Source organism: Cariama cristata, unplaced genomic scaffold (genome assembly GCF_000690535.1).
Source record: "Cariama cristata isolate BGI_N322 unplaced genomic scaffold, ASM69053v1 scaffold3848, whole genome shotgun sequence".
NCBI lineage: Eukaryota > Metazoa > Chordata > Aves > Cariamiformes > Cariamidae > Cariama > Cariama cristata.
The window spans coordinates 1-18,066 of record NW_009631495.1 but is presented as its reverse complement, the minus strand read 5'-3'; the positions used below and the strand labels follow the sequence as shown (position 1 = coordinate 18,066).

The 18,066-nt window shown below is 37.7% G+C and overlaps 1 protein-coding gene across 1 annotated transcript; it reads left to right on the top strand.

Annotated features, from left to right (window-relative positions):
* Window positions 1-373: 373 nt before the first annotated feature.
* On the top strand, window positions 374-17,486 carry LOC104166133 (E3 ubiquitin-protein ligase RBBP6-like). The gene is made up of 9 exons (XM_009705964.1): window positions 374-481; window positions 3,497-3,635; window positions 6,324-6,423; window positions 8,323-8,361; window positions 9,043-9,079; window positions 13,761-13,805; window positions 16,175-16,263; window positions 16,391-16,487; window positions 17,334-17,486. Exons 1-9 carry the CDS (start codon window positions 374-376, stop codon window positions 17,475-17,477), a joined length of 798 nt encoding a protein of 265 aa, XP_009704266.1. The 3' UTR covers window positions 17,478-17,486.
* Window positions 17,487-18,066: the final 580 nt, after the last annotated feature.

The following is an 18,066-nucleotide window of genomic DNA, read 5'->3' as shown; positions in this document are numbered from 1 at the left end:
TTTCCTGCCCTGTAACATTCACTTGGAGAATGTGCTGTTTTGCTTATCAGGCAAAATACAAAACAAAATAAAACCAGAAATGTGACTCTGAACTGGTCTTAGATGAATGGTTTTAAGGAAGAATATTGCTCTTGCGAGACTGTTTCTTGAACTCAGAACTTGCTTGGGTTCAGTGCTGCAACATGCACTTGACAGTTTTAGTAATACCATGATGTGATACTAACTCTAAATGAAATTACTTGGCCTCACAGCTGATGTCTGTCTGTCTGCTGCAGTGTCCTCAACACTGTGCAAACGTAGCATTTTAGAGAAGACATTTAAGCAACTTTTGAACCTTGCCCTTCACTCTGCAGTGTTGTTTTGCTGTGCTACTATGGGGGATTTGGTTACACCTCAGCGTGCAATGAATTCTTGCGCTGTCACGCAGCATTATGATGTAGAGCTTTCAGAAAGAATGTGGAGTTCCCTGGTTGAGCTGAGGGTAAGTCATGGACGTGTTCAGAAACCATGATGTGACAGTGGAGCTCATGCCCTGCCTGTCTGGGAGGCAGCTGCTTTGACTCTGTCACCAGTCGGTTTGGGACCTCTTGGGGCTGTGCTGTCAGCTCAGTTCATGTCCCTTGCCTGGGTGCTTCAGGCAGGCTCGGTTTGGTTCATTACCACGTTGTCTCCAGCATTGCTTTCGCTTTTCTAGTCACACGCTGAAACAGCAAGTGGTGCCACTAAGTCATTAAGGCAATGGGTGATCTGTATGAACAGATTAATGATTGAAAGTGTGTTAGATTTTATTGACTCATCCTTTCAAAGCAATATAGGTGCTCTTTTGGAGCACAGTACTGTATAATATGCCAGTGAAAGTACCATGAACCGTTTGGCCTACTGAACTGGCTAACCCAAGAAATCATGATACACCAGTGGTAGATGAGATCATTGATACCTATTTTGGTGGAAGCTGACAACCCAGAAATAGTAGTCCAGTTTGGTAATCAGCATGTTTCGAGGCAGTGCTTTTAGTGCCAGCTGCATAGATTATTTGTTTGTTGCAAAGTGTGCAAGAGGTGTTGAAAAAATCACATAATGAGAAAGCATATTTTTAAGTGCTAGGGAGAAGAATGTGTTCTTGGGAGTTACCCTGTTTTCTGGTAGAGACAGTCAGGCATGTTAGTAGTCGTTTTCATCTCTTACTGTGCAAATTCTTCCCCGAGTAGCATATGTCCTGGTTTCAGCTGGGATAGTTGATTTTCTTCCTAGTAGTGTTATGTTTTGGATTTAGTATGAGAATAACCTTGATAACACACTGGTGTTTTCAGTTGTTGCTAAGTAGCATTTATACCAAGTCAAGGATTTTTCAGCTTCTCCTACCCAGCCAGCAAGAAGCATGGAGTGGCAAAAGAAGTTGGGAGGGGACACAGCCAGGACAGCTGGCCCATGGTGGCCAAAGGAATACTCTATACCATATGATGACATGCCCAGTATATAAACTGCAGGGAGTTGGCTGGCAGGAGCTGATCACTGCTCAGGGATTGTTGCTTGGGCATCAGTCAGAAGAGTGGTGAGCAATTATATTGTGTGTCACTTGTCTTTTCTTGGGGTTTATTCCTTTCTTGTACTCTTTTTCATTACTATTATTACTGTTAGTATTATATTTTAGTTTCCTTTAGTTATTAAACTTAGGAGTTCTACTTTTTTTCCAATGCTCACTCCTTCTTGCTCCCAGTGGGATGGGGAGGAGAAAGTGACTGTGTGGTGCTTAGTTGCTAGCTGGGATTAAACCAAGACCACATAATAGGTGGTTAGCAAGGCATCTAAGCCTAATAAAGGCTTTTCTTTGTAGTTTCACATATAGACTTGCCCTCTGATGACTTCTGTTTTGATGAGCTTCTGTATCTGGGTGAAAATACTCGTTTAGGTAGTGCTCAGAGATGCTTTTGCAATGCCATCAGACTCAAAATGGTGGATTAAAGCAGGCCATAAAATAAAGTAGGAACTTTTTTTAGTAACTTGTTTCTAGCATATATATGACACAAATTATTAAAACTAGCGGATTTTCAGAATTATAGATTAATCTAAAGGTGGGGGTTTTAAATTGTACTTTAAATGTAAAGCAGTATAAACTTCAGAACATAACTTGAACTGCTTGTTCTTTCTTGCAGGAAGAAGGTTGTGGACACTAACGCAATTGTTGATTTAAGAGTTCTCAGTCAGTGTGAGGCAGCAGTGAAAGTAGCAGTTGTTTAACTTGTCTGCCTCCATTCATTCCTTGACGTACTTCTTTCCCTTGACTCTTTCAAGCATACTGTTTTCTTGTAGAGTGGAGAACAAAATTTAGATTGTTATGTCTCTTCTGCTCTTGACTTTAATATAACATCCAAATCTTCCTTTTCTTTTGCAAGCTTTCTGAGTTAATTGAATCCTTATTTTTAATCACAGACTGTCAGACTGACAAAAGCCCAGTAGCCACTTCCTGGCCATCACTGGCAGTAAAACCAGTTTTGTGCTATAAGGGAGTAGGAATCAATAATGTTACCTCCAGCTTTGTTGAGCATTTCTGTTGGAGTTCTGCTTGGACAGGTGTGAAAAGTAGCCTTGTTGAGCATGATGTCAGGGCTGACTTTGCAGATGTGGAGTCATGTGGTGAGGCAGAGTGAGACTGCTTTGCAGGTCGTGGTCATTGCCAAGTCTCTGCTAGGGGCTGTTGGTGCCCACGGGGAAGAGGTTCCTGCTGGGAGATGCCAGTTTAATCTGAAAGCTGTTAAACTAAGCTGGTATCTGTTAATTTCAAATCAAACAAAAATTTCCAGGGCCTTCAGGAATAGCGCTCCAGCTTTAGTCCTTCCCTATTTAAAAAAAAAGAAAGTTAACTTTTTAGTCTATATTGTCTGACTTCACCTGTAATAGAACTTCATCACCAAAATGAACTCAATTAATTGAGGTGAAGGAAAAATAAATGTATTAAAATAAATGTAAAAAAATAAATGTATTAATGTATTTATTTAAGTACATTAAATAAATGTATTAAAATGGCAACTTACTCTGCTGTATGTAAACACTCTTCCACAAATTCTGACGCAGTGACCAAGCTAGTGGGATACTTCAAGTACCAAATACAAATATGTGCTAAGTGTCCTATACAAATAAAGCCTTTACTTCACCAAGCTATTGTCACTTTTCAGTTGATCCATTTAAATGTGTACTGATTGACTTCTAAGGTGAATTCATTCTTACATCAGTCTGATATTAGGTTGCTGGAGCTCTCTTCACTGTGCACTTAGCAAGTGGAGTGAAAACAATCATATCTATATACGTATACACACAAGGATAGGCTCTTCAGAAGGCAGATGTTAATGCTTCTCTTCTAATGGTCAATGAATTGTCACAAAATCCTGAAAGAGGATTTATTCCTCTTTTTGCATCATATGCCTGTTATGCCTGTTCAGATTGACCTCTGCAGGCTTGCATCATTTGTGAACAAAGGCATTGGTTGCTGTCCCCATAGGTACAGTCTCTTGCTGGGAGAGGTGCTGCCCCTTGTAATCTTCTGCAGAACTACCACAACCCTCAGTTTGGCACAGGCGTAGCAAATTCCTACCTTTTCATGGAGCCGCTGTTCCTTCTGTATCCGGACTGCTTTGCAGGTCGTGGTCATTGCCAAGTCTCTGCTAGGGGCTGTTGGTGCCCACAGGGAAGAGGTTCCTGCTGGGAGATGCCAGTTCAATCTGAAAGCTGTTAAACTAAGCTGGTATCTGTTAATTTCAAATCAAACAAAAATTTCCAGGGCCTTCAGGAATAGCGCTCCAGCTTTAGTCCTTCCCTATTTAAAAAAAAAGAAAGTTAACTTTTTAGTCTATATTGTCTGACTTCACCTGTAATAGAACTTCATCACCAAAATGAACTCAATTAATTGAGGTGAAGGAAAAATAAATGTATTAAAATAAATGTAAAAAAATAAATGTATTAATGTATTTATTTAAGTACATTAAATAAATGTATTAAAATGGCAACTTACTCTGCTGTATGTAAACACTCTTCCACAAATTCTGACGCAGTGACCAAGCTAGTGGGATACTTCAAGTACCAAATACAAATATGTGCTAAGTGTCCTATACAAATAAAGCCTTTACTTCACCAAGCTATTGTCACTTTTCAGTTGATCCATTTAAATGTGTACTGATTGACTTCTAAGGTGAATTCATTCTTACATCAGTCTGATATTAGGTTGCTGGAGCTCTCTTCACTGTGCACTTAGCAAGTGGAGTGAAAACAATCATATCTATATACGTATACACACAAGGATAGGCTCTTCAGAAGGCAGATGTTAATGCTTCTCTTCTAATGGTCAATGAATTGTCACAAAATCCTGAAAGAGGATTTATTCCTCTTTTTGCATCATATGCCTGTTATGCCTGTTCAGATTGACCTCTGCAGGCTTGCATCATTTGTGAACAAAGGCATTGGTTGCTGTCCCCATAGGTACAGTCTCTTGCTGGGAGAGGTGCTGCCCCTTGTAATCTTCTGCAGAACTACCACAACCCTCAGTTTGGCACAGGCGTAGCAAATTCCTACCTTTTCATGGAGCCGCTGTTCCTTCTGTATCCCTGAAATCTTAATCCAGTGGTTTGTGATCTGGACCAGGAACAATACTCTGTATGACTCTGGCAGGTAGAAACAACTGCTTTGGGCTTCAAGAACTGCAACTGGCATGATCTCCCCCTTGTTTGTCTGGGCCTCAGCACTGTTTGAGCTCCTCCTCCGTCAGAAAGTCCCTGTGCAGGCCTTTCTTGACAGGTGGATGTGTAAGGGTTAGATTTTCCTCTTCAGAAGAGCTCCAGGGTTGGTTTCAGGATGACTTTTGTAAAAGCTTCTGGTTTTGTCATTAGTAGTCCATTCTCCTACTGTTTGAAACTCTTCTGGAGTCCAGGGGAAGCTTGCTGTTTGGTTCCTTAGGGGGACCTAGGGAATTGGTTTCAGTTAAATGATTTCTCAGTGTTTTGAAGAAGCATTCTGTCATTTGGAAATAGAAGTAAATTTTTCATGGCACTGTTGGAATTCTGTCTTCTGGTAGGTGTGTTTTGGTCTAAGGGAGGTTCCTGCCTGTAGGGGTAATACACTGAAAAATGGAGCATAAATTGCGAAATACTTCTGTTTTGTGTGTGATCACTGGGCAAAACCACCCTGGCAGCGCTTGACTAGATACGCAGTGTGTTTGGTTTTCAGACCATCATTCTGATTTGGTCTACAAAGGTAAGGGCTTTTAATATTTAAAACTGTAGGCAGATTACAGGGAATGGCTGCTGATAGTGCTTTCAGATACTTAGTTGTATCCAGCTTATGTAAGTACAATATAAAAAACATTCTCATGGAGAGATCTTTGCATTTTAAGCTTACTCAGTCAAAGTGTCTTGGGTAGTTGCTTTTTTGTGTTTGGGCCTCATGTACAAAAAGGTCAGAAGACTTTCCTCCTCTTCAGAAGACTAACATGATGTGTGCCAAGGCAAAGCATGGATAGCTTCAGGCACACACTGTTTTGGAAAGGCTTTTCAAAGCTGTCTTCATAAGTGATTTTGTTCGAGTGCCTGCTCTGCAAAAAGTGCATCAAAAGAATTCCCATCTCTGGTTAATACAAACTAGATGATTAGCTCAAGAGGGGAGATACCACTTGAGCCAATTCTGCCCTACTTGTGAAAGCAAGCTCAGAAAACCCCCCACACTTTCTCTGATCCAAATTTTAGCACTGCCAGTTTTGTTTCCATTTAAATGTAAAGCACTGAGCAGCTGAGAAGTGTGGTTGTTGATGGATTAAACTCCAAGAAATAGAGAGGGATGGCAAGCTGTCTTCTGTGTTCTGTCAGTCTCCAGCACAAGCAGCATAGGTGAATCGTTTGTAGTTAACAGCTATGAAAGCAACAATGCATTTTTTTTTTTCATGATTTAGCTAGGTGCTGGTCTTGTTGCAGGGCAAGCTAGTCAGGCTTTAGAATCTGGTTTATGCAGATGAGGCTTTGCTGTGTTTTTTCTCTCAAGATCTGTTGGGTTTATAGCCTAATTGAAGCAAAAACAACTTAAGCTAGATCGGGAAAGAACCGTATGCATTAGCAGACTCTCCTTTAGTGACTTTGAGACCATTTTGCTGTTGGCATTCACGCTATTTTAAAAAAAGAAAAATATTTTGCTGCTTGTGTTTGATTGTCAAACCTGAATATTTCTTGAAATGTACTGTTAAGTGTGTAGAGATGGTAAAAGCGCAATGTTACATAAATTTTGCTTTTAGATCCGTAAAGGGATTCTCTGAAGTGCTGTTTTTTCTGTATTTATGTTGTTTTCAGAATACACAGATGATACTGCCCTGATTCCTAAGAATTCATCGGTGATTGTTAGGAGAATCCCTATTGGAGGAGTTAAAGCTACCAGCAAAACATACGTTATGTAAGTATCCATAAAGCATTGTATTCCTTGTGGGGGGTTTCAGTGTGTTAACTTTTTCTTATTATGTTAGTTTACAGAGGCGTTCAGTTAAAGCTGCTGTTAATTTTTGTTGTTATGGAGGTAGATTGTAATATATCTGTCCCAAAAGAGACTTGCGTTTTTAGGCCTGCTGGGACATGGGGTTCAAAATCCAACGATAGTAACTTTTAAGATGATTCTGTGGAGTTTGTTCATGGGATTGATTTTTCTGAGATCCAAGTTGCAGATCCTGTAATAAAGACAGATACACATTGTAGTGTAAACTTATTATTTGTTCCCATCTCAGAAGAATCTGGTTCTCAGTGTTTGACTGTTTCTTGCATTTGGGGGAGGAAGGGTCGGGATATGGCATGTATTTTTACACCCCAGATCGGGGGGTTTGCATATTAGGTACAGAGGAAAGGCCAAGGGTTGCCGGCTGGCAAACTATGCAAACAAGAAGTTTCATTCATAAGTGATTCCTCTTAGTTTCCTAAAGACAATATCTGTTTCAGGCAAGAGAAAAAACAATGTCCTAAAGTGTGTTGCCTTTTGTGCAAGTAAAATGAAGGAACAGTTAATCCTTCCCAAACTTGAAACTCAGTAAGCAGTTTAGCACATTACCAAATGTTACTAGCTGTCTTTCTGTTTTTACTCTATGCTGGTATCTGTTCTCCAGGTTTTAATTCTGCATTCCTAAGATTTATGGAGAACAGAGAATTGGATGTGTTGATTAAAATTACAGATATTTGAATGCAGTCCTGACTAGGAGATTATTGCTGTCATTTATGTATTCATACAGTCCAATTCTGTGTCAGCTACATTAGCATTGTTTGAATGGTCATGTTTTCCAGCCCTCTTAAAGAGGTGCCTCTCCCTCACGATTAGTAGATATTATTAGCTTGTGGTTTTGCCATGTCTTTCTCATGTTGGTTCTCAATGAATAGACTGATGAGTTGCACTGTCTCGAACAAACAGTACAGCAGCATCCTGGTACCCATGAAGCATTTGCAAGCAAAAAAAACCTGAATTTGTGGCTCTACATGTAAACTTTGGGCATATTAGTGCAGTAGTTGTCGCAGTGCTTTCAGGCACTACCTACTAATTCTGGATGCCACAGCATTGTGCTTATAGACATGGCCTTGTTTTGGGGATTAATTTAAATATGTATGCTTGATGCTGTCTTGTCAATGCATCCTCCGTTTCTGGTTGGGTGGCAGCCTCTCCTCCTACTGTAATGCTGCCCTAAAATGACGTGGTAGATGTTGCTAGCATCAAAGATCTAATAAAGACCTGTATGTGGGGATAAGGAAGGAATGACACTGCTGTTCTACCATTGAAAATTAACCGGGCAGATTAGCTTTCTATTCCTTCAGCTGGCAACGTTGCAGAAACAACTGGTAGAGTGGTTAATGTTTGGGAATGGTGAATGTACGCTGTAATGGTGGAGAGGCCTTCAAATATGTGTCACTCGCCTTGTAGTATGTTCGTCAAGGTGAATGGATGAAGAAAGCATTGCGTGGTAATTGAAGTATTTCCTTGTACTTCCTCATCTTCAGGAGGTACGTGGCTGTAGTTGGGAGCCTGGTGGTGTTCTGGCAGTGGCAGGAAGCACGAGCTTTTCTGTTTGTACATAAATTCCACAGCAGCCTTTGAATTGCCTCTGCTCATGGGACACTTTGGATGATGTAGGAATTGTTTGTTAACTATATCGGTGATTGCATGTCTAATTCATGATGAGTAGCATGCAGATACAGATCAACGAGTATGTGGAATCTCAGCAAGCTTTCAAATGTAATAAATATTTCCTAAAATATTGTAGCATTTTCAAGATTATCTTAAAGCGAATTCTGGCAATTAAGACCTTTTTTTTTGTCACAGGACTCCTAAATCGCACAAAATCCTAGAAACTGCTTTCAGGTGACATTTCTACTACTATTTTTAGTCAATATAGCATATGTAACACATTTAGTATTTTGGCACTTTCATGGCTAAATATAGTAGATATCTGAACACAGTGCTTGGGCTTCCACAAAGAAACACTGTTCTAAAGACTATGCTGATGACATTTTTCTGTTATTCCTTTGTCAAATGACTGGGTTTTTTTATTTTTTTATTTTTTCCACTTAAGTGAACTTGCACTTCAAAGTGTCTAGACTATCACTGTTCTTTCTTAGAAATTAGAGTACTGTATCTGGTACCTATTTGTAATACTAGGGATATACAGATTGGCTAAAGCTACCTTCACATTTTGATGGTTGATTATTTAAGAACACAAAACTGTAGTACAGACTTCATATTTTTGATACTTATGTAGCAGAGTCAAAATACCTGAGGACTCCCTCTGGCACTGTTGTGTTCTATATCTGTAAGTCTTAGAGTAATTTATTACAAAGTAGAAATGTGATTTTTGGGGTTTTTTTTTAGTTGCACTGAATGTACCAAGAGACAACAGTTTATGTATGTGAATAAATTTCCACATTCACTACGCTATCAGAACATAATGTTTTGATGTCCAGGTTTTATAAGCTGTTTTCACTGCTTTATGTTGGGTACAAGTGCTTTATTTTAAATTCTGATCATCTTTATTTCTTCTTCTAGAAGTCGAACTGAGCCAGTGAGTGGGACATCAAAAGCAGTATGTAAAAACACAATCTCACACTTTTTTCTACACACTGCACTTAATTCTAAACAATGTAGCCTTTTATTAATTTTCCAAACATAACTTAATATATTTTCCAGTAAAACATAGCATATGTTGTGAATACAATGTATTTGATTCAGCATAGTAAAAACTGAGTAATGCCATCATTTGCACAATTCTAATGTGAATATTGGTATTTGTGCCTAGTACTGCATTGTATTTCATATTGAATATGCTAGAATATTTCCTGTATGACTTTGTGTTGTACAGATAATGTATGATCGGTTTTTAGATCATGTAGGTTCAAGGTTTGCGCAATTGAACATGGTGCCATGTTCTACATCTGTCTGTCTATAGCTAGTAATATGTATGTTTGTATAGGTTGTTGTGTGCTTTTTGTTTCTTGCAATAAAAATTGTTTGGAGTGTATTTTTTGCCATTTTCACATTGTATCACATAGCTTTTGTTTTTAAGTACTTTTTTTGCCTAATGGTTTTTGAAAATGTTATCAAAAACCACTGAGAAACCATTATTGTTAAACTTGGTACTGTTTCATACTTTTGACTTGAGGGTTCAAACAAATACCAAAACCAACATATCTCATACATTTTGAGGACAGTTCTGTGCAGCTAAATGGTTCCTTTTTGTGTCCTTAAATACTTGGGTTATTTGTTCCTAAAACTGTATAATTGAAGTGATACTGTTTGGACCCCTCTCAGTACATAAATGTCTTTAATAGATTGCCGTGAATTTAAATATCGTTGCTACACAAAGTGGTATTCTAAAGTTCTGCATTTGATCTTTCCACTTGATCTGATGAAGCAGTTTAGTTTGATAGTTTGTCTGCAAATGAAAATATCTAATACAAATTTTGGCACAAGGTTAGAGCCTGGTGCATTTGTGGATAAAATCCCTGTCATTTTTCTTAACTTTTGCCTGCAGTACATTTCATTTTTGGATCTGGGTGACTCCAGGGTTGGTTGCTGCTTTAACTCCCCAAAGGTTAAGCCTTTCTTTAGTATACCACCACTTTGAATTTACATTTGGAAAAGGGGCAGCATTTTTCTTCAGGTTTGGAAACGCTTGTCGTTCTGCTGCTAAAATACCAATAACACACGGAAATACTTGGCTAGTAATGGTCTAGATCTTGATTTGCCACTTGGGTTGAATACTGTGTGTAACTACGCATTTCAAAATAGTCCTTATACTATAAAAATTACTATGTGGTGTTTTTTATTTTTCATCTTTATTTTAAGTAGAACTGCTTTTTCTTCACTAGAATGGTGTGAGGCATTACACTAACCCTGGATCATTGGATCTGATCACTTGATAAGCTGTTAGGATAACTTGATCTAGAAATTCATGAATTCTGGGTCTGTGTTCTGTGAAGAATACAGCCTCTGATTCTTGTGGAATGGTATACAATGAACTTAAAATTGAGAACTTTTTGTCTGTAGGTCTAAAAACGTAAAGTCTAAATCTGCATCCGTAATTCTATTGCTGATTGATTCGAATTCCTTTTTGGACATGAATGCCTCTCATTGTGAGTTTGAGTTAGTTTAACTGGCCCAGTGACCCTAGTAGTTAATGTAATGCATTTATGTAAACCACGTTTATAGTATTTGATCTAATTCAGATGGGTTTTTATTTCTTGAAAACAGTTATTTTTTCTTTTTGTTTACTAGCATGTGTATAAACACAAATCACATGTTCATAAATAAAGTTAACATTCTTTTAGCCTTGTGTGTTCCCTGGCATGTCTGTATTATGTTTCTAAGTAGCATCTTACCATAAGCTAACATAGATGTCTCAAAGAAAAAAAAAAAGGGGGGGGAGGAAAATCCTGGAGGGGAGGGAAGACTTAGTGTTAGTTAGAATTAAAGTAAATGAAAGACAAAGCAAAAACATTCCCTTCTTGTTTGCTCGGACTGTATCTGATTTGGGTTGTGGGTAGCCATAGGAGGGTGGAAGCCTTGCATCTTTCTTGACAAGTCCTCTCACGCTCTCTCACTGTAAAGCACTGCAGCCTCAGGTGCTTCTAGTGTTGGAGACGCAATGAGCTTTATTCTTAAAACTAACTCAGGTCTTGGTCTAAAGTGTGGGGGTTTTGTTTTCTAAATACATGTATTTCAAAGCAGAACCTGGATCTTGGTGTAGTAAGGATAAATCACTGGAAATCTTGCCAATTATTGTGGAACAGTAAAGCAGCACAATTAAAATAAGTTAAGATTTTTTTTAAGCATGCGCAAAAGCTTATTCTTTGAATATTTTTTCATTGTCTTGGTTTTGTTAGCTGTCAGTCTACACTTGCAAATTTGTGCTGCTGTCCTAATGTTCCTTCAGCCAAACCAAGAAAGTGGATCCTTTTTGGTTTAGTGTTACTATTTCAGTAACTGCAAGGATCTCTAGTTGGTATTTGTCCTTAGAGGTTGCAGAAATGTAGAGAGTCATGCCCATTGTTCTAGCACCGGCAAGCACAACGGTGATCCTTCCTGGCTGAATTTGTAGTTTAGCAAGGCTATTGGGTTTTAGGAGACCACTGTAATTTAAACGTAGTACTTCAGCAGTGAGATTAGCCTTTTCCTTCTATTTTCTATCCCCTTTCCTGTTTTGTGTTAATTTCTGTTTGGTCTTCTGCATGATATGAGAGTTAATACATTGACTGTCACTTCTGGTTTTTGGGGGTTTTGGTGTTGTGTTCCTCCCCCCCCCGCCCCCCAATTCTTCTGCAGTATTATCTTAGGGTTGTATACAAGTTTCATGGAGATGTTGTTTCTACTTGACTGATTTGAGGGACTGGCAGGAAATACTTCAGTAGAAATTTAAAGGAAAACAAAAAAGACAGAAGAATGTGAGATCATTGACAGATGGCCATTGGGCAGATGTTCTAAATAGTATGTTAATTATCTATTTGCTGCTTTTGATAACTATTTAGTAGAAAGGAGTGCTATCTCCTCCTTTAACAAATGAGACTGTTGCCTGCAGGCCATATAGTAACTGCTTTCTAAAAAAAAAAGAGCTAATTAATGGTTTATTAACTGTTACATTTCAGTTACTGGAAATACTAGACTGTTTAATGCTAGGCTCCAGTAGAGAGCTTTCCTAATTTCTTCTTTGCTTCTGAAAAATCACAAAATGATCGTGGTTGTGCCTGCCACGAGAAAACATAGGCCTGTTTTTCCACATGTAAAAAAGAGTGGCATATGGAGCATGAAGCTTCAAAATACAAAAGAACTAGGTACAAAATGTTCTGAAAAGAAGGAAAGTTAAATGTTCTGGCAATGCAGAGAAGGTCTCTTCCAGATCTGGATGTTCCTCACCAAAGGCACATTTTCAAGAACTTTTTCATTAGTACTACAGTAATGTTGTATGTGCTTTCCTAAACATATAGAGAAGGAATGATTAACTGGAGTGGGGAATCATCTTCTGCATGGAGATATTTTTTTCCCCAGAGTCTACTAAAACTACTCCCTCAAACTCTTCCACTACATTAGGTAATAAAGGACAAGCGCTTTTTGCAGGGAAGGGTTTTAATCTCTCCTCTGATCAATGTAGTGACCTCTTGAGGAGAGCTGGTCAGTTTACGTTGTGAAATTTTATTCTACATTTTTGAGCAACTTAAGACATAATAAGCAGTGATTTGAGTGTCTTTCTGATAATGTTTTGCTAGTGTAAGATTAGCTGCTGCTTGTGGCAATATAATTCAGTGCACTGGAAGAGAAATTAGGTAAGAGTTACCCTTTTTACTTGTGGAAAAACTGTACTTCAGTATTAGTGCTCAAAAAACCCTACAGTCCGTTGCTGAGTAGTGGCCTGGGGACTTCATTGCTGCATTCCTGAATTCATTTTCATCATCAAGAGTATGCTTTACACTTTCTTTCTTTTGTTCATTTAGTACTGGGCTGCTATTAAAACTTGGGTTTCATCTGATAGCAAGGAAAATACTAAATTCCAACACTTCCCAAACTAATTTAGATAGTATGGCCTGTGGTCTAACAAAATACAAGAAATCAGTTTTCTCAATTTTCTGTCATGATAAACACCTTTATTTAAATAATTTAAGCAGTTGGGTTTTTTTCTAGACAAAGTGGTGGGTTACTTTTATGGCTGGTGTTTTAGATTGGTGTTTTTATTTCAGTTTTGTGGGGTATGGTGACTTTGACATTTTTAAACTGCAGGGGCAGAGTTCATGTTTTGTGGCTGATATGCCTGTGCTTTATTGTGGCAGGCAGCTACTGTGTTCATTAAAGCGTAACCGTGTGCATTTGTAAATGATGAGACATTAACTGATTAATTTACAACTACACTGAAAATAAATTTCTTGTAGTGATGCTGCGTTCTCAAACTTAATTTTTTTTTTTTAATCCTTTTTAGCTGAAAACTGTCAGCTTAAGCAGTAGTAAGCATTTGACAAGGGTCCCTCTCTGAGATATTCTGGAGCAATAAGTTGATCTCAGGTGGTTTGCTTATTTTAGTTTTTTACTAATCACGTAAGCACTCTCTCTAAGCTGTCATAGGTTGGGACTTTGAATAAATACAAATTACACTGGGTTGGAAATGCCTCTTTCAGTGGCACTCAGAGAATATAGTGCAGGCTTTCAGACTACAGTAGAGGTTAACTGTTGCTATGTTTTGACTGTAGAACTTGAATATGTGTTTAATTTTTTGTGAACAGATTGATGACTCTTCTGCGTCTATTTCTCTGGCCCAGCTTACTAAGGTATATATATATTCTTGTCAAATACTTTAAAAAAAGTGTTTACTTCCTATTTTTAAATTTATACTGTGATCTATAGCTGGATAACTGTTGTAATTTGAGCAAAACTTTAATTTTTAATAATTTAAAGTATTTATTTTAACTTTAAAATGTGTATATATTTTGATACTATCCTGTAAAGAGTAGTTCCCAGTTTGGGAAGATAGAAGGGGAGTACCTTATCAGCCTCAGCATAATGTTGCAGTGTTACTCATCTTCAAGACACAAAGAAGAAGCACTTCAGAAGCTGTTTACCGTTTTTCATACGTTTCGTTAATTTTGCGTTGGAAACTAACACAGTTTTTGCAGAAGAATTTAATTGGCTGTAAGTTACGGACATTCCAGGGGGGTTTGCAACAGCCAAAATAGAAGCGTTTCTGTAACATGGACAATTGCATGGCTATTTTTGAGTTTCTAGTCACTATAGTTCTAGAACCCTTCTTTGAATGCTGCACAATTTCGTAAACTGTAGTATATATACAGTGGACAACACAATCTAATTTGTTTGAACGCAGACTGTGTAAATTGTGTAAATGTACCTAATTGTTTATAGGAATATACCAATGTGTATGTGTGGCATACTGGCAGATGTGACCTTCTGAAATTGTTGTAATGCCATGTTTTGCTATGGAACTGCTTGCATTTTTTGCTCAACAATGTGTAACTTTGGGAAAGCACTAGTGATTGCTCTTTGTGAAAAGGCATAGTGCTAGCCAGTTAAATCCCTAGTCTTAAAGTTACAAAGATCAGAGAAGGCAGGACCTAATGCAGAGTAGCTAGTTTGTTCTTCTGAAAATAAAGGCCGGAGTTCATTTCCAAGAAAGAGAAATCTCTTCCCACTGGTAACTTCTTCCCTCTCTCACTGCAGAATTTAAATTGTGTACATTCGGCGCAAAAAAAAAGTTTGGAAGGTACTCACCAAAAGAAATTGGTCTCCATTAGTGCTGTCCCTAAACGTGTCCTTGGTTCTGTAAACTTGTGAAGTTTTATTCTAAAATGTAAAAAACTGTCCAAGTGGTGTACACATTTAAACTTTTGATAAAATTTAAATATTTCAGAAAAATACAGGAACACAACATAAAGCAGGTCAAAACTGTTACTTACTCTAACCTCTTTAGTGCAGACTGGCTTAGCGTGGAGGCAATGTGTCAACATTTTTCTGTTTTATTATTACTATGTATTAAATGCCATATTTGAATTTTGGTCTATTCCTACTAATGTTTTGTGGGTTTTGGATGTGTTTTGTAAACCGTTTGGGTTCAAACAAATTAGTCAAGTATGTGTAAAGTTTTCTGTAAATGTTAATGGAAATGATTTCATAGCTGTTGATCTGGATTATGTTACTGTTGAGAAAAAACTGTGTATATGAAACAACCATTTAATAAAATGTTGAAACTAGTTGGTTGCTTTTGTGAATGAATGCATATAAAAACAAAAACATGAGTGGTTGATCTGAATGATAGGTGCTTGAAGGTCCAAATAATTTACAGTCACTCCCTTAGACCCTGCTTGTATCTGGACTAGTGTGTAAAAAAAAAATATTTTAACAAATACTACTTAAAAATCGGCTAGCTTCAATAATTTGAAGATCTAGTTTTGCATAAGATTTATTTGTATGTTAAAAGGACACAAGTCAACTGGAAAAAAACTGCTGGTTTTGCTTACTGTAGTTAAATCGCTTAATATGAAGAAGTTAGTAGGGGGGGAATGTGCAGTTTGGACAGCGTACAGCACGTGATGGTTAAATTTCTACTGAAAATAATCATTTGTCTTGCTGAGGGATTATAAAAAGCTTGATTTCTTTTAATGCTTCGGTGTCAGAAGCTGGATTTCAGCAAGCAGAACCAACTGCCATGACTCTTAAGTTGTGTGTCCTTTTAATGCTGCAAAATGTAAATAATGATACTTGCATGCATATTTCTCAATTAAATGTACAGTGGATATCTTCTCCTTCAAATAGTCTGGAGCTTAAAAATCAGTTTAAAAATACTGGATAGTGTACTTTTTTTTTCTACACATAGCTTCAGTCCGCTTTGAAGAAAATTGGATTGGTTACACGAGTCTTTATGTAAGGTACAAACAGAGCCTAAGGTTTTGAGTGCCCAAGAATGCTCTTTTCAAGTAGGTTAACAGGCACATAAACATCATGTAATGGCATAAGGACTCCCCAGAACATCTTCAGGACAAATATATTTTATATAAGCAGCTGTTTTCATGCAACCTCAGCTAGCGTTTTGCTGCGCTTTACAGGATTGGATGAGTGGTGGTGTCTTTGGCTGTGTGGGCTTAAATGTGTTTCTAATGTGTGTGTCAAATAATTACCTGTTAAACAGACTGCCAATCTGGCTGAAGCCAATGCTTCCGAAGAAGATAAAATAAAAGCTATGATGACACAGTCTGGCCATGAATATGATCCTATCAAGTAAGTGTTGATAATATCAAATGTGTGCTTTGAAGATTATGAAAAAAAAAATGTAGAGATGTCTGTTTTAACAAGAGACACACATGCATACCTTTTTCTTTTTTTTTCCCCCCAAAAAACCGTTTAGTTACATGAAAAAACCGTTGGGTCCACCTCCGCCATCGTACACTTGCTTTCGTTGCGGAAAACCTGGCCACTATATAAAGAACTGCCCAACAAATGGGGTAAGATTCTGGAGGACTTGCGGTGTTGCTTAGTTTTTATATTTTTTTTACTTTGGCAGTTACTTGACAGATACGTGAATATTCATTCATATTAAGCATTGTTTCTCTTGGGGTGAAATACAGAGATTATATGGCAATGTTGCAAAGCCCTTCAAGGGAAACCTAGAGTTATAAATGAGGAATTTCTTTTTTTTTTTTTTCTGAGTCATGGGCATTAAATATGTCTGTAGATCTTTCTCTGTGAACTTTCAGGTATATTTTGATATATTTCAAAGTTACTGGAAATTTTTCTCTGTCTTTAAGTCTTTTTTTATGACAGTTCACAATTTTTAGTATTTTCTAGAAAAAGATGTTTTTGTTGACCCCATGTATTGAATTTTTGCATGTTTTAATTACACGAGTCCGTGTTTGAGTATCAATGCTATTTAACATTAGTCGCTGAATGTATATGCATGAGGTATTAATTCAGTCTTCATATATAGATGGTGAATAGAAGTTTCTCCAGTGACTGATTCAGAGCCCTGAGTTAAGCTCTCCCTCTGAATTGTGCTTTGGAGGAGAAGTAGGTTTGTGTCTCTTCTCTGCACGGATGCTGAGCTAAGGGATATCTCACCCTTAAGGAACCTGAAGTTAAGCCAAAGAATGTCGACTGAGTTCAAAACACTTCTCAAGTTGTTGGAATATCCTGGCTATATTAATTTAGGGAAATAAGTGTTTTAGTCAAGCAAACCTTACACTAGGTAAAAGGAGAGGATTAAAGACTGTTGCTGCTTAAAATAATCATTGAAATCTCATTTTAAGTGTGGGTCTTAAGATGAGATATGTCTGCATTTCTTTTCTTAACAGGACAAAAATTTTGAGTCTGTTCCCAGAATTAAAAAGAGCACAGGAATTCCAAGGAGCTTCATGATGGAGGTGAAAGATCCCAATACAAAGGGTGCTATGCTGACAAACACTGGGAAATACGCAATACCGACTATTGATGCGTAAGTATGGAATTAATTGGACTGACCAAAAGGTGAATGAGAGAAAACATGCGTAAATGGCTGCATGGCAATACAACCAAGTTGGCCAGCCTCTAATTACAGGAGAGGAATCATTGTCATTGTATCTCAACCTTAAAGTCTGTGATGCTTTCTAGTACTAAAATAAGGTGGTCCTATTGTTTATACACCTGGAAGTTGGTTAAACTTGTGGTATGCCAAGAATCTGTGTTTCTGCAACACATTTCAATAGTGTTTGTAGTTGGAACCTCTCTCTTTGAAAGCTTGTTTTGCTTCGATTTTAAGTTTCAAAGGCTTCTTGAAAAAGTTAACAAGTAGCTGTTGGACTGAGATTTCTTCCTCCTCTGACTTTTATCAAATCTCACGTGTGAAACAAACTGAAGTTTTCCTGTTGCTGTAAACTAAGAAAATACTGCTGTGTGCTGAGAACAGTGGCTGCTTTAAAATGCACTCAGTAGCACTTCTGTTTTTCTGTCATGGATCTCCTTTTCTAGAAGCTGTAGCATAGACTTCTTTCATTTATAAAATGTAATTACTTGGAGACTAGCTTTATCCTGACCCTGCAGTTTACATTT

What these genes read in the sequence shown, in the direction of transcription:
- LOC104166133 (XM_009705964.1), top strand. Translation starts at nt 374, where the DNA reads ATGGGGGATTTGGTTACACCTCAGCGTGCAATGAATTCTTGCGCTGTC. An exon ending in ATCCTAGAAACTGCTTTCAG is followed by an intron (nt 8,362 to 9,042) that starts GTGACATTTCTA and finishes TTCTTCTTCTAG; the next exon opens with AAGTCGAACTGAGCCAGTGA. An exon ending in AGAACTGCCCAACAAATGGG is followed by an intron (nt 16,488 to 17,333) that starts GTAAGATTCTGG and finishes TTTTCTTAACAG; the next exon opens with GACAAAAATTTTGAGTCTGT.